This window comes from Taudactylus pleione, unplaced genomic scaffold (assembly GCF_031769625.1).
Source record: "Taudactylus pleione unplaced genomic scaffold, aTauple2 ptg000054l, whole genome shotgun sequence".
NCBI classification, from domain to species: Eukaryota; Metazoa; Chordata; class Amphibia; order Anura; family Myobatrachidae; genus Taudactylus; species Taudactylus pleione.
Window position 1 is genome coordinate 2,691,057 of NW_028284456.1, and position 24,099 is coordinate 2,715,155.

General features: G+C 40.6%; 1 protein-coding gene across 1 annotated transcript in view; it reads right to left on the reverse strand.

The window, feature by feature from the left end:
* STAC (SH3 and cysteine rich domain) overlaps window positions 1-24,099 on the reverse strand; it is a 325,716-nt gene that overhangs the window by 86,931 nt on the left and 214,686 nt on the right. Inside the window, exons 5-6 of the mRNA XM_088464407.1 lie at window positions 22,339-22,454; window positions 3,083-3,161 (exon numbers count right to left, since the gene is read on the reverse strand). Coding sequence (XP_088320533.1) covers window positions 3,083-3,161; window positions 22,339-22,454 — 195 coding nt within the window. The remainder of the gene's footprint in view (window positions 1-3,082; window positions 3,162-22,338; window positions 22,455-24,099) is intronic.

Consider the following 24,099-nt stretch of genomic DNA (forward strand, 5'->3'; position numbering starts at 1 on the left):
GAAGGCGCGGCCGCCTGCACACAGCAGCCGGGGAAGGAGGAACACAGCTGACAGCAGGCGCCTGACAACGAGCGCTGGGGATCTCCCGCCCGCTGTCCCACGCCAGTCTGGACCCCAGCGCCGCCGAACCAGGTAAGAGGGACCTGGATTCGGCAGCGCTGTAACAATCACTATGCATGAGCATATTCAGACAATTTTTTTACAACTCTCTATTAGACCCTGCTGTGTATTATTTACTTATTATTTACAGAGAATATTTGGCCACTCACATCAGTCCCTGGCCCCAGCGGAGCTTACAATCTATATTCCCTACCACATGCTCACACACATACACACTAGGGTTAATTTTTGTTAGGAGCCAATTAACCTATCAGTATATTTTTGGAGTGTGGGAGGAAACCGGAGTACCTGGAGGAAACCCACATTAGCGCAGGGAGAATATACAAACTCAAGTTAGGGCCATGGTAGGAATTTAACCCACGACCTCAGTGCTGAGAAGCAGTAATGTTAACCATTACACCATCTGTGCTGCCCAACTTAAAAAGCATATATCTTAATTATTTGAAGTACTTAAACTCAATACTTTCTGTAATTGCTATCTAATTACTTAAGAATATGGGGTACATTTACTAAACATTGGTTTTGCTGGGGGGGTTTGAAACATCATATACATCAAACCAATCTTAATGGAAATGGACGGTGCACTACAGAGATGCAGTCAGCTCTGCATACTGGCAAATATACAGTACACTTTTTTATGCACACAATATGGGAGCATCTACACCTGAGCATCATGTCCCTTGTCTCTGGAGGATGTATAAATCTTATTATTCACTTGCATATCTTATTCAGTGTAATTTTATCCTCCCAGCAGAGAGAGACTGATTTGTGATCTGGAGCTGGTACATAAGTATCTAATCATTCATTCCTTTGTATCATCTCATTAATATAATTATATAATTAGCAATGAAGAGTGCAAAGCTAACAGTGATTAGATTAGGTTCCAGACTGAGACTTTGGAATGCCTGATATAAGAGGTCTACTGCATTGATGCCATTATTTGTATTGTCACACTCATTTATTGTAGATTCTTGTACTCCCTGTACTGACCAGTGACCACCATAAAGTCATGATTATGATTATATTAGGAGCATTGTTTCATATGATCAACAGCCATATCATGTAACTCTACATGAATTATTTATTGTTTATAGATTGATTATATAAACTTCGAATTCACAAAAAAATATTATTTTTAGATATTTTTTTCTTCCTGTCGTGCTATTTTTATTTCAGTTATTTGATAAAGTGCAGGTTTCACTTATTTGGTTTCTCTATATCCCTTTCATAACCTAACAATCTCATAATTAACCTTATTTGATATAATGTAACCATATTTGATTTAATGGGGCTGAAGTGTATAGCAAAGTGAGCGTAAATTACTGAATAGAAAAGTGCACGTATGTATATTCCCATATGTATACATCTGAAGATCTCTGGTTTACTACAAGTCGTCGTCGTTGTCATCATCATCATCGTATTTGCATCAGTCCTCTATCATCTTCAAGTGTAAAAGACCCACCTCTCTACAAGCATATATATTTGCTTATTTGCTGGCCTATATGAGCTGCATTTACATGAGCATGGACTTACTGAATATTAGCTACAGGAGTACACCCATAGGACCTGATTCAGAGCCGCACACAATGCCGATGTTCACACAGTTGATCGATTATTTGCTACTGAGCATGTGCAAAAATCCCTAAAAATCCCTACAGTGCATGTGTTACACAGAGCGTGCCCACAAAGGCTCTGTTACAATACAGACGGACTGTATCAGAAATGCCTTGAAGAAGTGATGGACGTTCCCGGGTGGTGACTAGGAGGTGGCTTAGCCCACGCATGGAGATGGTCTGTCTTATGGGAATGTTATGGACGTGTATGGGGGGATACAATCGCGAAAACCGGCTGACGTGACCCTGACAGCCGGCTTCCTGACTGCTTTATCCTGGCGTGGTTTAAATGACAGGCATCTATATCTAGACGCTTGTCATTTTCCCGATGCCGGGAGGCAGGTGCCCGGCATCCCGATCGAAGGGATTCCGGGCGCCGCAAGTGGACAGCTGCCTGGGGGGAGAGTTAGGTTTAACGCACCCGGGGGTGACTTAGAGTTAGGCCCCCCCACGGGAGGGTTAGGGTTAGGCTAGGGAGAGGGAGGGTTAGGGTTAGGCACCCCCAGGGAGGACTTAGGTTTAAGCAGCGTGGAAGGGGGGGTTAGGGTTAGGCACTTACAGGGGGGATTAGGGTTAGGCACTTGGGGGAGAGGTTAGGGTTAGGCACCCATAAGGAGGGTTAGGTTAGCTATTACTTACATGAGGACGATCGGGATTTCCAGCGCTGTCTGCCTGCTGTTGCCGGGATCTCTTCATCTGTCGGGCTGCCGCTGCCGGGAATCGAACAGCATGCGGCCGGCGGTATTTCATACCGATTCCGTTATGGGAGTGTTGTAGCCATGTCGGTGAAAGTTATTGCATACACAGTTGCTCAACCGCTCACATAATAGACCATACACGGTCGGAGAAACTGTACCTGCCATGGGACTGGTGCAAGTTTTGATAGTGTTTTGATAGAAGCAATCGATATATCAGTTCCTAAAGATGCTGAAAGTGGGTGTCTCAGTTCTTGCACATTCGGACACACAGATGTACACCAGGGCAGAACTAAATAGCAGTATTTGCATAAAGTCGTAGACAGGCGACCACCAGAAGATGCACAGTAGCCACGGCCGCATCTCCGTTAACCTCTGAATCAGCCCCATTATCTCTCCTGTTCCTCCTTACCATTCGAAAGGTTTGATACATACAAAATATGCGCAGGCTTGTGTAGGCACATTTTCATGCATATTACTCTCTGAGCATGCGCCATGAGAAACCACGCAAAATACACTGCACACACCAGAGTCCAATCATACTGCAGCAGCCCATATATGATTATTTCTGGGCACCGTTTGGAGGAGCGTTTCCTCTGTTTGTATTTCACTGTACAAGAAAAACATCCATTCTCAGAATAGCAAAACACTTACCACTGTCACTGCGAAGTCTGTTTATATCCAATAAATATGAAGCATCACCTTCTTCAGGTACTTCTGCCAAATCTGTTGTCTGCATAGGATTCAATAGAGAAACACCTTTATTATACATTATGTATGTGTTTGTAAGTCATTTATGCATTATACGATATATATATTTGTAAATAACGTGTATTTTGATAAAGAACAATGCATAGTAAAAAAAGACACAGATAGTGACACCAGATATACAATTACACAACACTAAATAATCAGCTCTAGGAGCCTGTTATTTTATAATTACAAGAACTTTTCTTGGGTACTATGTAATATGCTTTTCAGCTGAATCAGAATTTGGACAAAGTTGAGGCCTTTATTATTTTTTGGGTGGGGACGCTTAGGTCCTCACGGCATAAAGGGCCCACCGGGGTAATGCAGTAGCAGGTGCCCATGCTTGAGGGTGGACATCCACCAGAGGGGGTGTGGCACCACAGTTGTTTGGCTAACCATTAGGCAAATATTGGTGTAGTTTCTATAGAAGAAAACCAAGAACCTATGTTTATCAGTGGTCCCGCTCCACAAGGTAACTGACCCTCTAACAGAGTATTTATTTATTTATTATTTATTACCAGTTATTTATATAGCGCACACATATTCCGCAGCGCTTTACCTGGAATATTTGGCCATTCACATCAGTCCCTGCCCCAGTGGAGCTTACAATCTATATTCCCTACCACATGTACACGCACACACATACACACTAGGGTTAATATTTGTTGGGTACCAATTAACCTACCAGTATATTTTTGGAGTGTGGGAGGAAACCGGAGTACCCGGAGGAAACCCACGCAAGCACAGGAAGAATATACAAACTCCACACAGTTAGGGCTGTGGTGGGAATCAAACCCACAACCTCACTGCTGTGAGGCAGAAATGCTAACCATTACACCGTCTGTGCTGCCCACCGAGTAACAATGTACAATTCAGTGGACAGTCTGGAACATAATCCCTAGAGGAGGGGTGGGGCCCTCAGGCAGTGGGGCCCACCGGGGATTTCCCCTGTACTCCTGTGGGCCAGTTCGACTCTGATCACATTTACCATCTAAAAAATGTGAGTTTATTGCCATGGTTCTTATCTGCGATCAGAGATTAAAGCTACATTACCACATAAGTAGCAGAATATATAGGTGCCCCCTGTAGCAGAATATTTAGGTGCCCCCTGTAGCAGAATATTTAGGTGCCTCCTGTAGCAGAATATTTAGGTTTGCCACTTCAAAATGTTTGTGGAAGTGGTGGGAAGGGAAGGACCCACTGAAGCCTCAAGACTACTTAATTGTAACTTAAATCACTTCCCTACCCCACTTCCTCTGCTCCCTCCACAATACATGCTGTACAGCATTGTTATCGACTGAGATTGTGAGACGAACTATGGAGCCCCAGATGAAAACACAAGAAGGAGAAAAAACATATTTGGGATATGTGGTAATGTAGCTTCAAAGGTTAGTTCCATGTTTTATTATCTCTCACCCCTACCTTCATACTTAAATGTTAGAGTCCCATCCTTTATTCTGTTGGGTGACCTCTGAAATAAGGGGAAAGACCTGAATTATGGGTTGTCTGAGAATGGTTAGATTAACGGATCACTGTGCTGATACCCACTCACAAACTAGCTCCTATGTCTGAATGCCCCTGGTACCCCAACAGTGCAGAGGAAGGTGATTCAAAGGAATAAACCACTGCAATTCAGGGAAAGGGGGTAAGAATGGAGTCAGGTTATTTTTGTTCATTTTAAAAATATTGGTGAAATACTGTAAGTGGTCTATTACATGTGTGTTACTAATTGGAAATCAGTGTATATATTGCATGTGTGTCTGTCTCCCCTTGTCCCCACCCCACAAAAACACAGACAGAATCCAGACAGTTTTTCTGTGAGGACCAGGGGAGCTTAACAGTGCAAAATAGTATCAATGCCACTGTAAAGTGTAAACCCTTTAATAAAATGACACCTGGCCTTCTAAATGACTGTGTACACTGATGTCAATTAGAATGATCAGGGGCGGTTTAAGAGAGGAGGGGGCCTGTGTGTAGACTTCATGTGGGCCCATCCTTTCTCTAGAGCAGTAGACTCTGGCACCCTGCACTCATTATAGATACACCAATGAGCATAATGCAGAGCTGGAACAAATCAGGCAAATATTGCCAAAAAGACATATGCATGAAACAAATGTGTAAAGACTCCAATATATGCAGAGTATACATCTACATGCACGCCTGGCTTACTAATAGTCATTATCATCATCATTATCAGGGTTCAAAAGATATAGGTATTGTTTCGCTTAGATCTAGCTGTGCATTTGTGTGAACATGTTCTCATTGAACATTTCCTACATGGGAACACCCCATTACAGCCCAGTAATGACGATCAGTCATAAGTGATCATTGGGCCTGATTCCAAGATTTACGCAGATCCAGCGATTGTTTGCTATTGCGCATGCATGTAAGCCGCAACGCGCATGCACAGCAATTGTACTGTGATCACAGAGGATTCACTCACAAAAGTGAGTGACAGGCAGTCAGCGTTTGGGGGAGGTACCGGGGGGGTGGCTAGGCAAACGCAGGCGTGTCGGGACCATTTAAACTCTGTTTCTTGGGTGTGTATAAATAAGCCATTGCTATCACCTTCACAGCATGAGAGCTCTCTATATGTCAGGAGTGCTGAAGTGTTTGCGGCTGGTCAGGCTTGCCGCATTTGCTGCATGGCTGCCCGATCTGCGCCAATGTTACCAATGTTTACGTCGGACAGTTATGGGAAGGCAGCAGTGGGCGTCCCTATGCTTGGCTAAGCTTTGGAAGGCATTAGCATATTTTAGCAACTGAAATCCATAAGAGATTGCAGCTGCAACTGCATTAGCGTAAATCTCAGTATCAGGCCCATAATGCATACAGTGCTGCATGGCCCATAGATACATGCACACATTTCTGAGCATGTCCAGGGCAAATTCACACATGATAAGCAGACAGGTGTACATTCACCTCTGCATCAGTCCCCAATGTGTCTAAATGAAGTACATTGGAATGAATGCACTGAGACACATCTAAATGACTGTGTTTATGACACCTTTAGTATGCATTTCCAATGCATTTAGGGCCTGATTTAGAGTTGTATGCTAATGTTGCTGCATCTTTGTATGCAGCTGCGATACAAAAATACGTGAATGTCGCAGCCGTCAGGAGATGTATTAAGAGGCCCATCTGCGGCTTTGCGAATCCAAGCATCTGCGTTAAATATTGCAGCATTTGAGTAATATGTCGCAGCACCGGTTGCAGATCAGTTGAGTACTGCAGTCCTCAGTGGGTCTATGGAATGGTTGTAGGAATTGAGATGCTGGATCCATATTTCTTCTGACACCCGCCGAACGGTTCCTGCACACCTGCGTTTTTTGCTGCCACTCCCCATTACCTCCTCTGAACGCTCCCAGACTGTAAATCACACTGCGAGTAAAAAGTAGCTGCGAGTAATGTACAGTACCTTGATGTATGCGTGGTTTTCTGATAAACACCGGAATAACGTACAACTCTGAATCAGGCGCTTAGGCAGTTTCTCTATGTACTTATTGATCTTGGCATGAAATGTGTTTCAAACTTTTGGTATGCTTTTATTTATTTGCTCACACTGCGAATGTCTGATGTTAAACATATACCATGTGTTGTCCAGTTCTTGTGTGTTTCAGTGACTTAGTAATAGCATAAACGCACATGGAAGCAGCTTATAGGACATGTTCCCTTTCAGAAATGCAGTGTAAAGCATTGGGAATGTGTGAAATACACAATGTTGTACTTTCAGACAAGTGTATATAAAATGTAGTGAGCATTCCTGGGCGGTGACAGCTGTCTTAGCGCACACACATGGAGATGATCCATCTTATGGGCATTGTGTGGGAGTGTAGTGGGCGTCTCAGTCCTTGCACACTCCGACGCATGGATGTACACAAGTGAAGGTCTTTGCAGCGGCATTTGCATAAAGTCGCAGATGGGGGCGACCGCCAATAGACACAGCTGCAGACGCTTCTGCATCCACCTCCGAATCAGCCTCAATATCTCCTTAAAAATGGCACCACAATGCTTTTCCCAGATAAGGGGCTGCGCAGATTAAACACAAGTCCGTTTGCAGAGGGTATCTTGCCTCTTTTGGCAATGCATGCTCCAAAGCTGAGCATACTGGGCCTGATTCAGAGATGGGCGGCTGTGCTAAAATATGCAAAAGCGGCAGTAGGTGTCTGTAGCAGAAAGACGCCCACTCATGCTCTTGTGATTGGCTGATGGGCCCAGTGTATGCAAGTGCAAGGGCTGCAGAGTCGTACGTATTTCATTCTCATCTCCACTTCTTACTGAGTAGTCAGAACTTTGCTTATCGGGTGTTCTCACGTAGGTAAAGTTCAATGATGGCGTGTGAGCAGAATGCGGGCTGTACAGAGATGCGTGTATGCTTACATGTGCCTGTTCTCAGATGCATCTTCTGCACCAAGGATAGGGGTGGTGCAATGTATGCACTGATAATAACTATGAAACCAAACATACCAATAGTGGAGGTCCGGCTACATACTATACATGTGCATATAGATGAATATGTGCATTTAGATCTCTGCAAGCATTGTGGGTGTAATTGCAATCAATTCATTGCATTGGCCCCATTGTCATTACTTACAGGTACTGCTATAATAAATGAATGTGTAAATAGTTCTGAATAATTGCAAATAATGTCTAGTGATGATAAAATATCTATGTTTATAATATATTCATTACAGTTCTGACACATCACTGTAATGGTGACATTTGAGCTGTGTCGGTGGCCATCTAAGACAGATGGTGTAGTTCATGTAAATAATCTACACAACCTGCTTGTTTTGATGAAAAGACAGTTTCATAACACTGACATGTTAGCAGCTTATAAATGAATCATTTTCATGTATAATTCTACTCCCTCTTGCAAACTTATGTTTTCCTTTTAAGAGGTCAGGACATTATTATTTATCAGCAAAATTAGTCATTTATGAAAACCAAACGCTAATTTCTAATAAAACCTGATTTTGGAAGTTGCCATTTCATGCCATTGTGAGATAACAGATTACATTTTTTTGCTAATGAAAAAAAAAGGGAAAACTGTATTTTGTTTTAATACTTTTGGTCCACAACTACTGTATACACTAACACTGCCGCAAGTGCCATTTATGTCTTTCAAGTATCAGAAAAGTTTTAACTAACAAACAACTAGAATGCCATCTAAGATTCCTGCCTTCTTTATTTCATATGCAAACAATAAAATGACTATGTAAGTATAAAAGTAACAAATGACAATCATGCCTTAAAGGATAATGGCTCTCAAAACTGAGATGGAGTTCTATTAATACAGTTAAATAATAATGAGAAGATGTTAAATAGTAATAGTGAATATTACTTAGCTAAGGTTCTGGCATTCCTCTGACCCAACAATACCCCAGATGTCGGTAAGAGTCCAGTGGTGCTGAACAGGACTTTCTTCAGACAGTTTGTTATCAATGCCCCCCTCCTAGAACTTCCCATACCCTGTTTGAAACAGGCAAGTGATAGAAACAGCAAAGAGAGTGTCACCGTGCTCTTTTACAGATATTGAGGGACTGATCAATTTGGGCGTAATGGCAGACTTCAGGTAAGTAATATTCTGTATCATTCTTCTGTCACTCCTATATCTGCCTTTTTCTTATTCTCTATGTGACAAATAATGCGAATGAATATGTGATTCTAGCACTAGTGCTTCTGTTTATTTCCATCTCCTATTGATCTCTTGGGATTTCTTGCTGAATACGGAATACAGTTCGTACTATAATGGTATAATAACCTGGAAGCATGCTTCTAGTTATGGTGCTAAACTTACTTTATGCGAGTCCTAATTTTGTATTATTGGGAGTTTTAGAGTTAGTTGCTAAAACTATACAAAAGTGCAAAAACCCAGCAATTCATTTTCAATGATACACTGTCTGCTAGATCAAGAAAGCAAGTGTCTAACTGCATGATATAGGGTGCTGCATATATGCACATTCTAGTACATTATCCCATGCGTCATTTTCATTATACAATGGCTATGATAACAGGTTCAGTCGGTAATATTTTAACATATTCCTCACTGCCTGATACATCTCTGGATCATGGCATATGTTAATATGCCTATCTGTTGTGCAACCTTTAAATAATATTTGCCATCCACCTTTACACAGCATTATACCCAGCTATATGAGTCTCCCAAATCCCCTGTTATATTTCTATATGCAAAAGCACATACAGTGCATCCGGAAATGATTCACAATGCTTCACTTTTTCACATTTTGTTATGTTACAGCCTTATTCCAAAATGGAATAAATAAATTTTTGTCCTCAAAATTTTACACACAAATCCCCATAATGACAACGTGTAAAAAGTTTTTTTGAGATTTTTGCAAATTTTATTAAAAAAAAACAACTAAGAAATCACATGTACATAAGTATTCACAACCTTTGCTCAATACTTTGTTGATGCACCTTTGGCAGTAATTACAGCCTCAAGTCTTTTTGAATATGATGCCACAAGCTTGGCACACCTATCTTTGGGCAGTTTCGCCCATTCCTCTTTGCAGCAGCTCTCAAGCTCCATCAGGTTGGATGGGAAGCGTTGGTGCACAGCCATTTTCAGATCTCTAGAGAGATGTTCAATTGGATTCAAGTCTGGGCTCTGGCTGGGCCACTCAAGGACATTCACAGAGTTGTCCTGAAGCCACTCCTTTGATATCTTGGCTGTGTGCTTAGGGTCATTGTCCTGCTGAAAGATGAACTGTCACTCCAGTATGAGGTCAAGAGCCCTCTGGAGCAGGTTTTCAACCAGGATGTATCTGTACATTGCTGCATTCATCTTTCCCTCTATCCTGACTAGTCTCCCAGTTCCTGCCTCCGAAAAACATCCCCACAGCATGATGCTGCCACCACCATGCTTCACTGTAGGGATAGCATTGGCCCAGTGGCGTATCTATATAGCGCACACCCTGCACCCATATTATTTTAAACTCACCTGTCTGTGGTCCCACATCGGGTATCAGTGCTGCTCAGAACGGGATACGTTTAAGATGCCGGCGGTCGCAATCCTGACCGCCGGCATCTAGAATCCTTAATCCTGGCTAGGGTTAAATGACAGACGTCTATAATCCAGATGCCTGTCATTTTCCCGATGCCGGCACACCGGCGCCCGGCATTGCGATCGAAGGGATGCCGGGCGCTGCAAGCAGACAGCCGCGAGGGGGGAGGGTTAGGTTTAGGCCACCCGGGAGGGTTAGGCCAGGGGGAGGGAAGGTTAGACCCCCTGGGTCTTAGGGTTAGGCACCCCCCTGGGATTTAGCTTTAGGCAGCGGGGAAGGGGGGGTTTGGGTTAGGCACTTAGAGGGGGGAGGTTAGGGTTAGGTACTTGGGGGGAGGTTTGGGGGTTAGAATAGAATAGTTTATACTTACCTTTAGACGATCGGGATGTCCAGCGCTGTCGGTTTTCCGCTGCCGGGCTCTGCTGTTTTGTCGGGCTGCCGCAGCCGGGATTCGAACTGCTGGTCATGCGGCAGCCGGCATTCCATACCAAATGTGCTCAGAACACCTGAAAATGGCCGCTGCGGCCATTTTTCCAGTGTTATGCGCATGTGCAGTAGACTCCGGGCACACTCTAGTGCCCAGAGTCTACTGCGCATGCACATAACGCCTGGCATTCATGCCAGAGAGTTCAATCTTTGTCTCTCATGGTCTGAGAGTCCTTCAGGTGCATTTTGGCAAACTCCAGGCGGGCTGCCATGCGCTATTTATTAAGGAGTGGTTTCCGTCTGGCCACTCTACCATACTGGCCTGATTGGTGGATTGCTGCAGAGATGGTTGTCCTTCTGGAAGGTTCTCCTCTCTCCACAGAGGAATGCTGTAGCTCTGACAGAGTGACCATCGGTTCTTGGTCACCTCCCTGACTAGGGCCCTTCTCCCACGATCGCTCAGTTTAGACGACCGGCCAACTCTAGGAAGAGTCCTGGTGGTTTCCGAACTTCTTCCATTTATGGATGATGGAGGCCACTGTGCTCATTTGGATCTTCAAAGCAGCAGATATTTTTCTGTACCCTTCCCCAGATTTGTGCCTCGAGACAATCCTGTCTCGGAGGTCTACAGACAATTCCTTGGACTTCATGCTTGGTTTGTGCTCTGACATACACTGTCAAGTGTGGGACCTTATATAGACAGGTGTATGCCTTTCAAAATCATGTCCAATCAACTGAATTTACCACAGGTGGACTTTAATTAAGCTGTAGGAATTTATCAAGGATGATCAGTGGAAACAGGATGCGCCTGAGCTCAATTTTGAGCTTCATGGCAAAGGCTGTGAATACTTATGTACATGTGATTTCTTAGTATTTGTTTTTAATTAAATTTGAAAAATCTAAAACAAAAGTTTTACAACTTGTAATTATGGAGTATTGTGTGTAGAATTTTGAGGACAAAAAATAATTTATTCCATTTTGGAATAAGGCTGTAACATAACAAAATGTTGAAAAAGTGAAGCATTGTGAATTCTTTCCGGATACACTGTAACACTTTATAATCAAACACTTCACATTTAATTTAAATATGTGACGAATAATTCAGGATTTGACAGAATGTTTGCATTGTATTTATACATAGGTATATTTAGATGGTGCAATACTATGCATACAAATTATGAAAATTAGTTTTGTTTATTAATTTTTTAATTTTTTTTTGCACAATGGCAAAAACTGAAATTATGGATTTGGTACACCCTAACTAAAATATAATGAAAAAAAGTATTTAATTGTCTTCAGTAAATTTATTAAGTAAACATCAGCTTTATTAAAATTATCAACATACAATTCTGTTTCCTTCAAACACATTTTATTTAGGAGTATACAGATAGCATACAAATATATAAATACATTAAGGCATTCAGAAAAAAAGCTATGCCTGTCCCCAATGCATACAGCACATACTGCTGTGTAAATATAGAGGTACAATAGGTTTCTCAGTACACAAAAAGAATGGAAATGCAAACAATTTTAACATTACTGCTAGAAATTAAATATTGAAATGTCATAAACAAATATTGTGATAGTTGCCTAATCTGTGTCATGTTATTAATCTAAAAAGGATACCAAAAACATTGAAAAGAAAGTTGTAAAATAAACTTATTTTTATATATAAAGAAAACAAACTATAGTAAAGCTGGCCACACACTAGACCAACTTTCATCCAACCAGCCAACTAGTTGATTGGTTGGAATGAAAATCTGGTAATGTATGGGAGTAAATGATGATCAGCAATTTGCTCCTAAATGCCAGAAAACAGATGAAAATGGTCATTCAGACAAGTTTGTTAAATGTTTGATCTAAACAATTTGTTCAAACAACAGTTTTGTCCATTTTCCGGCGTTTGGGAGCAAATTGCTGATTGTCATTTGCTTTCATCCCTTACCAGATTTTCATTCCAACCAATCAATTAGTTGGATGGTTGGATGTAAGTTGGTCTAGTGTGTGGCCAGCTTAAGTCCACAAAACATAACACAAACTTGAACTAATCTAGAGACTACAACAAGTAGAATATAAGTCAAAGTATTGCGACCGATGCCTTAAGCATGGGCCCCCTAGCAGTGCATACCACCAGGGGATACTTCATGCCCCAGTCCGACAATAGAAATATAATTTTTTGTCTGCTCTGTAAGCTACATTGCTCACTATGTGACTTCAACAATCTCACCTAAGTCTAGATCTAGGTCTAAGATATTTCACTTTTTACAATGATTTTTAAAAACAGTGATTTATGCAGTGTACCTATCATATCTGGGATGATGTTTATTTGTCCTCGAGCCACACCTCAAAATATCATACTGCAGTCCAATAAAAAACCCCAAGGGCAAACACAGGAGGGGGTGTTACCTGGAAACCCCCCTTTAGAGCCAGCAGCTCAAATCATTATCACAATAGCAGTATAAATAATATGATGTTACTTAAACTGCAGCTCCAACATTTAATATAAGGGTTGGAACTGAGCAACTGTGCATTCCCTATGGCACCTACCAAGTCTACTGTGTGAGTGTATATGGGCGCTTAATCAGCGCACTGGACCAGGGAGCAGCTGGCGCACTGGACCAGGGAGCAGCTGCCAGCAAAAAGAGACAGGCATCTTACCATGAAGAGGGAGAATGTGTGTTTAGAAAGCTAATTTCTGTCTCCTACTGGTTATACTCTGTATCTGTTATTTATATGAGATTAAAAAAAAAAGTTTGATTTTTAGACTCTTTACCCTACAGCCTATAATATATACCACCTATAGTGATTATTATTAATACTGTATTGCATATACAGTACTATTCCGTATATACAGTAAGGAGAACAATGTGTACACATATATCCTGGTTTGCTGCTACTGTAGGTTCTTTTGTCGCTCCACCAGACTCATCTATCTATACAGGAGCCGCGGGTCCCGCTGGCAGGGAGGAGGGTCGGGCCCACCCCCCTCCCCATGGCTGCCGCTGTGTGTGCATGGGCAATCGGCTAATCGCCCATACACACTTGCCGATGGACAGATATGTTTGCAGACATATCTATCCATTGACTGTGCTGCACAGCCAATGCAATATGTCTGTGAACGACGTTATTCAAAGACATATCGTCTGTACATACTGGCTGACGTACAGCAGATATGTTGGCCGATCACTTGATCGCCCAATATATCGGCCAGTGTGTACCCAGCGTTAGATTGTGGGATGGTGCCCATATCAACAAAAATTAAAACATTCAGTTGATGCAGCTTGCACTACTGCTGCAACTAATGGTTTACTCTGATTCCTGGCACTGTCTATATCTAAAGTTTTACATAAACTGCACTTTGCAAGTGGCAGACTATAACTTGTTAAGTGCTAATTATGCCCATTCATGGACTGTCCACACTCACTCTAAAATCAAGCATTTGGCCCCCCCTCCCTCCAGAAAACCTGCAGTTGCCTCCACCGCCCCTCAGGCTCAGGGAAACCCACTGAGTGCCCTTCAAACAATGCTCTCCCATATAACACCCTTTTTTAAAACAACTTCAGTTATAACAAGTTATTTTTATTATAATCTTCTTGGAAACTAAATATAGTCTTAATGAGACTTGCTCCCCCACAGTTTGAATTCTTCTGTATACATATTTTCTCTGTTAGTCTCTTGACGACATCATCATCATCAAATCAAAAAACTTGAACTCAAAGCACGGTGGCTGACTGACGTACTTACGTAATGTATTTCAATCGCAGATTAATGCCCCTGATCAACCTTTGCTTGAGCCCTTTGCTCTTGGAGAGATAGTTTTGAGCAGTGCATCAATTTTGCACTAAGCCACATGTTTATATTGCATTTAGGTGCAACTACAATCATGACACCTGGATATATTACAAGTGAATCTACACTACTCTGCCAATTTGGGGAAAAATTTATGAGATAGATAAATAATACTGATTACTTCATTCAGGCTGTGTTATAAACTGTACATTTTGAATGTTTTATTGACTGTTATATTGAATAATGGGATGTAGTTGGCTCTCAGAATGCCGGCGCCGGAATACCGACACCAGTCAGAATCCTGCCACCAGCATCCCGACGATAGGTACTGGGTTTAGGGGGAGGGTTAGGCACAAGGGGGAGGGATAGGGTTAGGCTGCGGGTAGGGGAGGGATTAGAGTTAGGCTGCGGGGAGGGTTTAAATGTTCGGTTTAGGGAAGGGAGGGCTAGGTTTAGGGGTAGGGTTAGGGTACATACAAGCCACTGTCTGTATTTTATTCCCGTCAGGATGCCGGTGTGATTCTCAGTGCCAGGATCCTGAGTACCGACATTCCATACCCAACCCTGAATAACACCTTTAGAATAATTTAATTTTATCATGAAAATATAATCAACACATGCTTAAGCTCACTATGTTGTGTACACTTGATACTAATGGGCCATTCCATGTCAAGTGATTCAATGCAAATAACCTTACCATTTACTTTTATTCTCTGCACACATTTAATACTATAAGAGAGTACGTCAAACATACATTTTCTCATCTACAAATTTTAACACTTGTGAACATACGGAAATATAATTTTCTCAAGCCAGGATTCGGATATTTCATCATAAAAACAAACAAACAAAACATCTAGTTCATTAAAAACAGAGGGGGTCATTCAGACCCACTCGCGAGCGGCAGTCCACTCGCAAGTGGGTCGATGGTCCCCACTGTGCATGCGCATGACGGAGGGAGCTCCGTCGTGCGCATGCGTGAGACCCGACGAGCGAAGGACTTTCCTTCGCTCGGAGTGTCTCATCAAAGGGGGCGTGCTGCCAGACGGAGGCGTTCCCAAAGGAACGCCTACCATCTGAAGCCGGCCCCACTGACATCACTAGTGATGTCAGTGGGAGTGATTTTGGCTCTGATAGAGCCAAAATCACTCCTGGCCTTGCGGTTGAGAAACCCAACCGCAGGCTTTTACTCGCAGTTCCGATGGTCGCGATGGTCAAGACCATCGCGACCATCATTTTGCACGCTCGTATATGCTGTGGGTGGTGACCCACAGCTATACGAGCGTCCAGGAGGACGCTCCATATTAATGGAGGTGGGCCCTGATTCAGAGCGAGCGCTCTGGTCAGAGCGTCCAGCTCTGAATCAGGGCCAGACTTTAATCTGATATACCACATGATTAGGCTTCCGGAAGTCAACATTTCAAAGGTAACAGACTAATACATTTAAAAGCGCTTATAAAAATAAAAAACAATATTTGATATGTTCAAAAGGTTTGTGCCTATTCTTTAAACTTTTAAAACTGTCCATACCAAATGTACAGTTGTAAAGTTAATAACGCAAACATTTTTGATTTTGTACAATATTTCATTCAAATATATAAAGAAAAAACTGTTGACAATATTTTTGGGATCATTACTTTCGTAATCAGTGTTCTTGATCGTGCTACTTTTAAAATTGTCAAAAGAATTAACTGAATTATAATATTACCCAAATAATTGAATAATTTTTTTTAAATTTCAGAGAAATTTACTGTTTCCACGTTATAAGGCAGTTAATGAAACCAATTAAGGAAAAAAAACACTGCCAAAAATAAGAAAGTAAAAAGCACCAGTTGTCACCATTTTTTTTAACATGACTAAAAAAAAGAAGATCTCAACTTAAAATTTGGCATAAACATTATAAAAATGTAAACTATATGTTTTTGTTTGGAAATCTGTTTTTTTTAATATGTGAGCCTGTGACCGTAAGATGTTGACTTCATTAAAAATAATCACATGGTATATCAAATCAAAGTCTGTTATGTTCTGAACAAAATATGTTTTGTTTTTCATTTTAATATTTTCATCCTGGCCTGAGAAAATGAGATGTTCGTATGCTCACAGGTGCCAGTATTTGAGGATTTGTTTTACATTTTTTAGTCCTTATAACTCAAAAACTACATGATATTCCAGATTTGTAGTCATTTAGTATAGAAATAGGAAACCTTAGGTAAAAAAGCAATTGAATATTGGATCAATTGATGTGGATTTATCCTAATTAAACTTTGCAGTTGTAATTTATGCTTATTCTGTATTATCTGTTGCTTATTCTTTTTCAGTATGATGCTTTGTATAAAATATAAAATAATAATTACAAATAAGTTTTCAGGGTTTGCTTTTATATATTTTTTTTATACATTTATTCCCTCTGGTGCTAAATAAGCGCTGAGTATGTTAAGCAAGCTTCTGTATTGTACTGTGGTTTGTATTTTATATAACGCAGCTCAGTAATAGGCAAGATTATATTTGTTAGGGGCTTCACAAGTGTCCTTTTGTCCTTCAAGGAACCTGTCACATTACCATTAAAAATCACATTATGACTGGCACAAAATATGCATGATAATAAATAAAATAAATGTGCTGTAATGTCTTAAAGTTGCTAAAACTCAGAATTTTCATTTTCATGTATGAAGCATGTAGGTAATAAACATGTATCAATTTTAACCTGAAATAAAAAAAGACTTTATAGGATGTACTGTAAGACGGGCCTATTTTAGAATAGATCACCAAGTTTGTGGGCTGAAGGTATGTGTAAATTTATGGCTGCAAAAACTGTGCCAAACACACATTCTAATATGTATGTAAATCAATATACATATGTGGCATATCTAGAAGCATACAGAGCAAATATACAGTAATCATCTTCATTAACTTACATAAAATAAAAAGCCTTCATCCCAATGCACCCTCAACTGTGTACCAGCACCAGTCTGGGTGGTTACCACTAGTTCGAGGGACTAAGAAATTGGTCACGAAAAAAACCCATCCTCTCCTCAGAGCAACCAGGCACTATTTAGCTAGTGCTGCCAGATCGTCTGTGTCCCAGTACTAGTGAGGGTGCAAGTGTGGGCTGTGAATGCAGGGTACATGACCACACCATCTTGGTGGCATGGCTGCCCCTCCATGGAAGCCTTGGCCCTCAGAAAGATGTTAATTTGTACATGCTCCATTTTACATCACTGCATGCAGCCCCACTTATTTATTAGAATGTTTAAAACATATGAGATGAGCCTTGGAGAGACTGGGGTTGGGTACGGGATGCCGGCTTTCTGGATCCCGGCGGTCATAATCCTGATGCCGGCATCCCGACAGGACTAGGATACTGACACTTATCGGTTGGTATCCTAACCCTTCCCCTCTCCCTACCCTAACCCTCCCTCCCCGGTGCCTAACCCTAACCTCCCCACCTGGTGCCTAAACCTAACCCCTTCTTCCCCGCAACCTAAACCTAACCCTCCCCCCTTAGTGCCTAACCCTTCACCTAGTGCCTAAACCTAACCAGAACACTAACCCTCCCTCTAACCCCGCTACTTACGTTCGGATGCCAGGGCCAGGATTCTGACAGGTGTCGGGATTCCATCGCCGGCATTTTGACTGCTGCAATCACCGTGGTCGGTATAATGACCACATCCCGGAGAGAGATAAAGTGCCAATAAATCAGCTCATAACTGTAATTTTACAGGTTGTCTTTGAAAAATAAATTACAGTAAGGAGCTGATTGGTTGGTACTTTATCTCTCTCCGGGATGTGGTCATTATACCGACTACGGTGATTGCATCGGTCAAAGTCCCGGCAATGGAATCCCGACACCTGTCAGAATCCCGGCCCCCGAACGCAAGTAGCAGGGTTAGGGGGAAGATTAGCGTTCAGGTTAGGTTTAGGCACTAGATGAAGGGTTAGGCACTAAGGGGAGAGGGTATAATGACCACATCCCGTAGAGAGATAAAGTGCCAATCAATCAGCTCATAACTGTCACTTTACAGGTTGTGTTTGAAAAATAAATGACAGTTAGGAGCTGATTGGTTGGTACTTTATATCTATCTTTCCACTTTATCTCTTTCCAAGGCTTAGTACATCTCCCCCAAAGCAAGAGCGTGAAAAGTCACAGCAAGCCCCTGCAGTCATTAACCACTTGAGTATTCTGGTGCTTGTAAAACTAAAACCACCAGCATGCCTACCCTGCATTGCCAGAGCATGCTGTAGCCAGTGCCAGGGCTTATTGGAACCTGTATTTTCCCAAACCAAACTGCAAGCAAAAAATTAATATTACATACACACCAGATGTTTAAAATTTCTACTTGGAATCATCTTTTCTTCCATGTTGAAGTAAAAAAAAACCCACCATTAATGAGAAATGAGAAGTTGTTACTAGTGCAGCCAATGCATGGATAAAGGAAAAGGGGCTTGTTGGCGAATAATCAATCAGATTGTCATATCTCTGATTGGCTGGAGCTTTATAAAACCATTCTGCTTTACTGTTTGGTCCTCGCTGATATTCAGCATGGAGGTGGACCTGCACATTCTTATTTTCTGAACCTAACTCCTCTAGGATGAAGCTTGTCTAATATTATGACTAGGGAAACCCATGCTCTAGGAGCCCCTGTTATAGTGTGAGCCATACTTGCCTACTCTCCTGGGACTGCCAGGAGCCTACCGAAAATCCGGTGCAGCTACTGACCCCCCAATTGAGTAGGCAAGTTTCCCGGAATGGCTGACGGCCCCCGTGAACGCACATGTAAGTGGGTGATCCCGGAGTGCGATGACGCGGTTTGCGCTTAATCCTATCAACATAACCCCGCCCCCTGCTTTATAATGCTGGTAGTATCGGCATTTTAAAGCGGGGGCGGTGCCACGATACCGCGTTCGCACTGGCACTGCCCACTTCAGCTACCCTCACACCTCTTGCGGCACCAACCTGGCAGCTTCCTCCCAGAGAGGGCTGCCAGAATGTCGGTAAGTATGGTGTGAGCACTGTTTCTTGTTTACTGCATATGAAGGAGCATGCTCTTTGCACCCACCCCTATATTAGTGGTAACCTGCCCAGGTTATAGAACTGGTGCTAGTCTCTCATTTGGGAGGGCGGGATGCAAGATTTTTTTCATTTCTTCTGCTTTTTTTTTCACATCAGCTGCCGAAGATAGTGCTCTGGATATGCAACTTACTCCTTAATACAAATAAGATTAGAAAGATCTTACTGTACAGAACTTGCACTCCTGCAATCTTTCACTCCAAACATGAGGGACAGAAAGTCCATGTTACATAGGAGTAAAAAAGTCCACTGTGATGTACTGCAAGAAGCCTATGAAACCGCGGATTTACCTGCCGCCTGACATTGGGCTTAAAATCAAGCCCAAAGTGTTAACAGTTAAATATTAACCTACTGTAGGAATTGTAAGACAAACACACTGAAATCAGTGACAGCAGAATAACAGGACATTATCCTGAAAATACCAGCTCTCATCAGAAAACTGCTCTAAGCAAGATCCACATTAAAACTAAAGAAACAAATATAATCAAAGCTATGCATTTTTTTTTTAACATTAAACTGTATGGTATTTTCATGAAAAAAAATTATTTTATGTTTTTACAATAAAATAGTAATGATTTTTTGATGATTATGATTATCTATTTAAATGGAAACTGTTTAACCCTGCAGGCTTTAATGTAATGCAAATACACAGTGACTAAATTAGAGTAGTTGAATTACAAGTCAGAGTCTAGGGGGCATACTAATTTACTGAACCTTGATTTTAATTGATTTTAAGAGCCTTATTCAATTTGAGCGGACCTGCGATACTTTTTATTGCACGAGTGCCCGCGTATCCCCGTATTCCATTTGAAAGTGTGCGAAAACGGGACCCAGCGAAACTTAAACATGCGGAAAGTCATGTCAGATTTTGGGAAATCAGCCTGACACCCCCCAAAAGATGCTCTGACATGGGGGTTGGCTATGGTTACCCCCGATTTGGCTTGCTGAAGGTATAGTATTCAGGAGATTTTTTTGCTGAAAATAACTTATCCCAGCAAATTTGGGGTACGTGAAAATGGGGACCAGCATATTTAAAAGTTGGTAAAGTTAAGTTTAAAAAATCATGAAAAATCCACCTTTCGCAAGCACCTGCAATGAAAAAAACACCTAGGGCATACTTGGGGACCCCCCTGGAGTCTAGTTTGCTAGTTTTTAACATTGTCCCCCAACATTTTTTTTTGCCCCCAAAATGAAAGTTATTTTTTGGGGTGTTCTTAACTATTTTTTAATTTTTTTTTACGCAGTTTACCTTTGGGGGACTGTCTGAAGGCTGCACGGGGGTTCCCGCAACGTTGCACCCCAAAACCCCATTTCTGCACTTTTTTCCGCCTGCTATTCATCGGCAAAACTTTTTCGCCTATTACATTGCATTGACTTTCCGCCTAGACGGAAAGTCTTTCAAATTGAATACGGCGGTACTTTTTCACCTGGCGAAATGACGTCATCGGCGAAACTTTTTCGCCGATTCCGGCTTTTCGCTCCAAACTGAATATGGGCCACAATCTACGAAAATTTCTGAAAATCAATAAACATCAATGTGTTTCTAGGGCTAAATCACACATTTACTAATACTTAGTAAATGTGTAATTTAGCCGCAGGAACACATTGATGTTGATCGATTTTCATCTATTTAAATAGACCTTTAGTAAAGGTGTATTGTGCCTTCTTTCTTTCCTAATAAAGGAAATATGTTACTTGAGCTTTGAATTAAATTAGGACCCTTTTTCAGAACATTGCATTAGTCATACAGTTGGTAAATTGATGTTTTTACATAACTTTAATTATTTATTGTATTATAAACATACAAAACAAAAATGGCTCCAGTAAAACAGTTAGCACTACTGGAGCTAATTACCTAATCTTTTTTAAGAAATACTCTAGAGCCGCCCTGCTAAAAAACTAGTATGATAGAAGCAATTCTACATTAAATACATGATATCCACATTCAATGCAATGGCATTGTGCTATTATGGATGCATTAGCTTCAACATGTTGGCATCAACATATAGTTACGAAACAAAAGCACATTCACGCAGTATTATCTTTTTTATTTTTTTTATTTAATTACTATGCATTTTCCCTTCAGCTATAATGCAAACAGCAAAAACAATAATAATTAGAAATTAAGCAAGCTTTCACATGCACAGGAAGGGCAGCTAAACTGGGCCGATCATTCAAATGTAAACCCACAACAGTGTCACTAACATACCATATGAGGAATTTTCTAATTCATAGGTTCCCAAACGCGGTCCTCAAGGCTCCCCAACAGTTCAGGTTTTAAAGATTTCCATGGTTTAGCACAGTTGTTAAATCAATTTGACTGAGGTTCTAATTAAGTCACCTGTGCTCAATCATGGAGATCTCCAAAACCTAAACTGTTGGGGAGCCTTGAGGACCACATTTTGGAACCTCTGTTCTAATTTTTGCAACCAACTTTGATGGATGACTTTTCATTTGTACAAGTGTCAGTAACCATCCTTTTAAAGAACTAAAATTCCTGTTTTAGTGCACTAACGTAAGATGTGGTATTATTTAAAAGCTGGCTACATTAGCATTACACAATTAAGACTATTTTGCAAGGCCTAACCTATTGTACTCATGGCAAAAAAAGAAAAATATTTTTTGTATGTTGTGCTTGCATAAATTGAAGTGTATCAGCAATAGCAAATATAGAATGCATTCAGAAATTGTAAAGATCATCTACAAAATCAGTAATATTCTGGTATATAAAGATCGTTTTATCTAAAAGTACACGGCTATAGTTTAAAATTCTTATAGATTAATCAGAAGATAACAGATGGTAAGATGCAGCATATAAAACAGTAACATTAATTAAAACAAACTATTACAGAGCTCCTATTGGGCGATTCGGACCCACTTCCAGAGCTGCTTTTCTTGGTTTTCTGTGCCAAAGAGGTTCCAAACCTGAGGGTTTCATACACAGGGTCAACTTTGTTACCACAAGCTGAAAAATACAATATTTATTTTCACAATTAGTACATTTATAAGAAAAATACCAGATACAAGTTAGTTTTATTTTATGTATAATAGTTATAAAAACATATAATCTAAGCAGGCAAATTAAATATATTGCTTTGGGTGGCATTTTTAAAAACTGTAAATGAGGTAACAGTGGCACAAAAGGTGTTGTAATTTAGAAAATGTAAATATATTCTTGATCGGTAGCTAGGGATTACAGTTACCCATGGAAGATATTTAATAAATGTCCCCAGGTGTATTAACTATAGCCCAGTGTAGTAGGCAATAGTAAACAGCTCTAAACCTTTAATTGGGGCACTCACCACCCAGATTACCACCTGGTGAATATTTAATCTGCTGACTAGTAACATGAGCACCAGGGTTCATTTCATACAGTAAAATATATAACTATCTTTATGAACACTTTACAACAACATCAATTAAATTGGTGCTAATAACAATAACTGTGCCTTGCTTACGAACGAGTCTTACCATAGATGCTACTTCTTAATATAGGAACAATTCTGTATACTGCTTTCAATAGTTGTATTTTTTCACAGCTTGTTTTATAGGCATAAACTCATTTAGATAGAAATCCATATTTGAGTATTTGATTTTCTCAAACATACTGTACATAATTTTTATACAGATCTCAGTATCTCTGTTTGTGGCTTATTAATGAATAATGTTTAATCATAATAATTAGATTAAATTGAATAATTTGGTATTTTTTTTTTTAGTTTTATGTGATATAACAATTTTGCACAGTTTTAATAAATAATATTTTGGTAATCCTCTATGATTGTACCTTTGTATTATATGTCCATTTATAATGTGGCCACATTGCCAAAATGTAGACATTTTGTCTTTTCAGATCTGCGAATGTTGATATAATTATACAACTTCTGTATTCATTCCTTATACTTCAATAACATAAAAAAATGTTTAATAAAAATACCTAATTTTATTGGTCTTTATTGAGGCAACCTAAGGTTTTATCAGTGCAGTGATATTTATAACTATTTATCAATTCCCACAGAGGCCCCATATATATATATATATATATATATATATATATATATATATACACAGTGCACCCGGAAAGTATTCACATCATGTCACACATTTTGCTATGTAACAGCCTTATTTCAAAATGGAATAAATTAATTTTTGTCCTCAAAATTCTACACACAATACCCCATAATGACAACATGTAAAAAAATTTTTGAGATTTTTGCAATTTTAATAAAAAAAAAACACTAAGAAATCACATGTACATAAGTATTCACGGCCTTTGCCATGAAGCTCAAAATTTAGCTCAGGTGCGTTTTGTTTCCACTGATCATCCTTGAGATGTTCCTACAGCTTAATTGGAGTCAGATGATTGGACATGATTTTGAAAGGCATACACCTGTCTATATAAGGTCCCACACTTAACAGTGCATGTCAGAGCACAAACCAAGCATGAAGTCCAAAGAATTGTCTGTAGACCTCCGAGACAGGATTGTCTCGAGGCACAAATCTGGGGAAGGGTACAGAAAAATATCTGATGCTTTGAAGGTCCCAATGAGCACAGTGGCCTCCATCATCCGTAAATGAAAGAAGTTCGGATCCACCAGGACTCTTCCTTG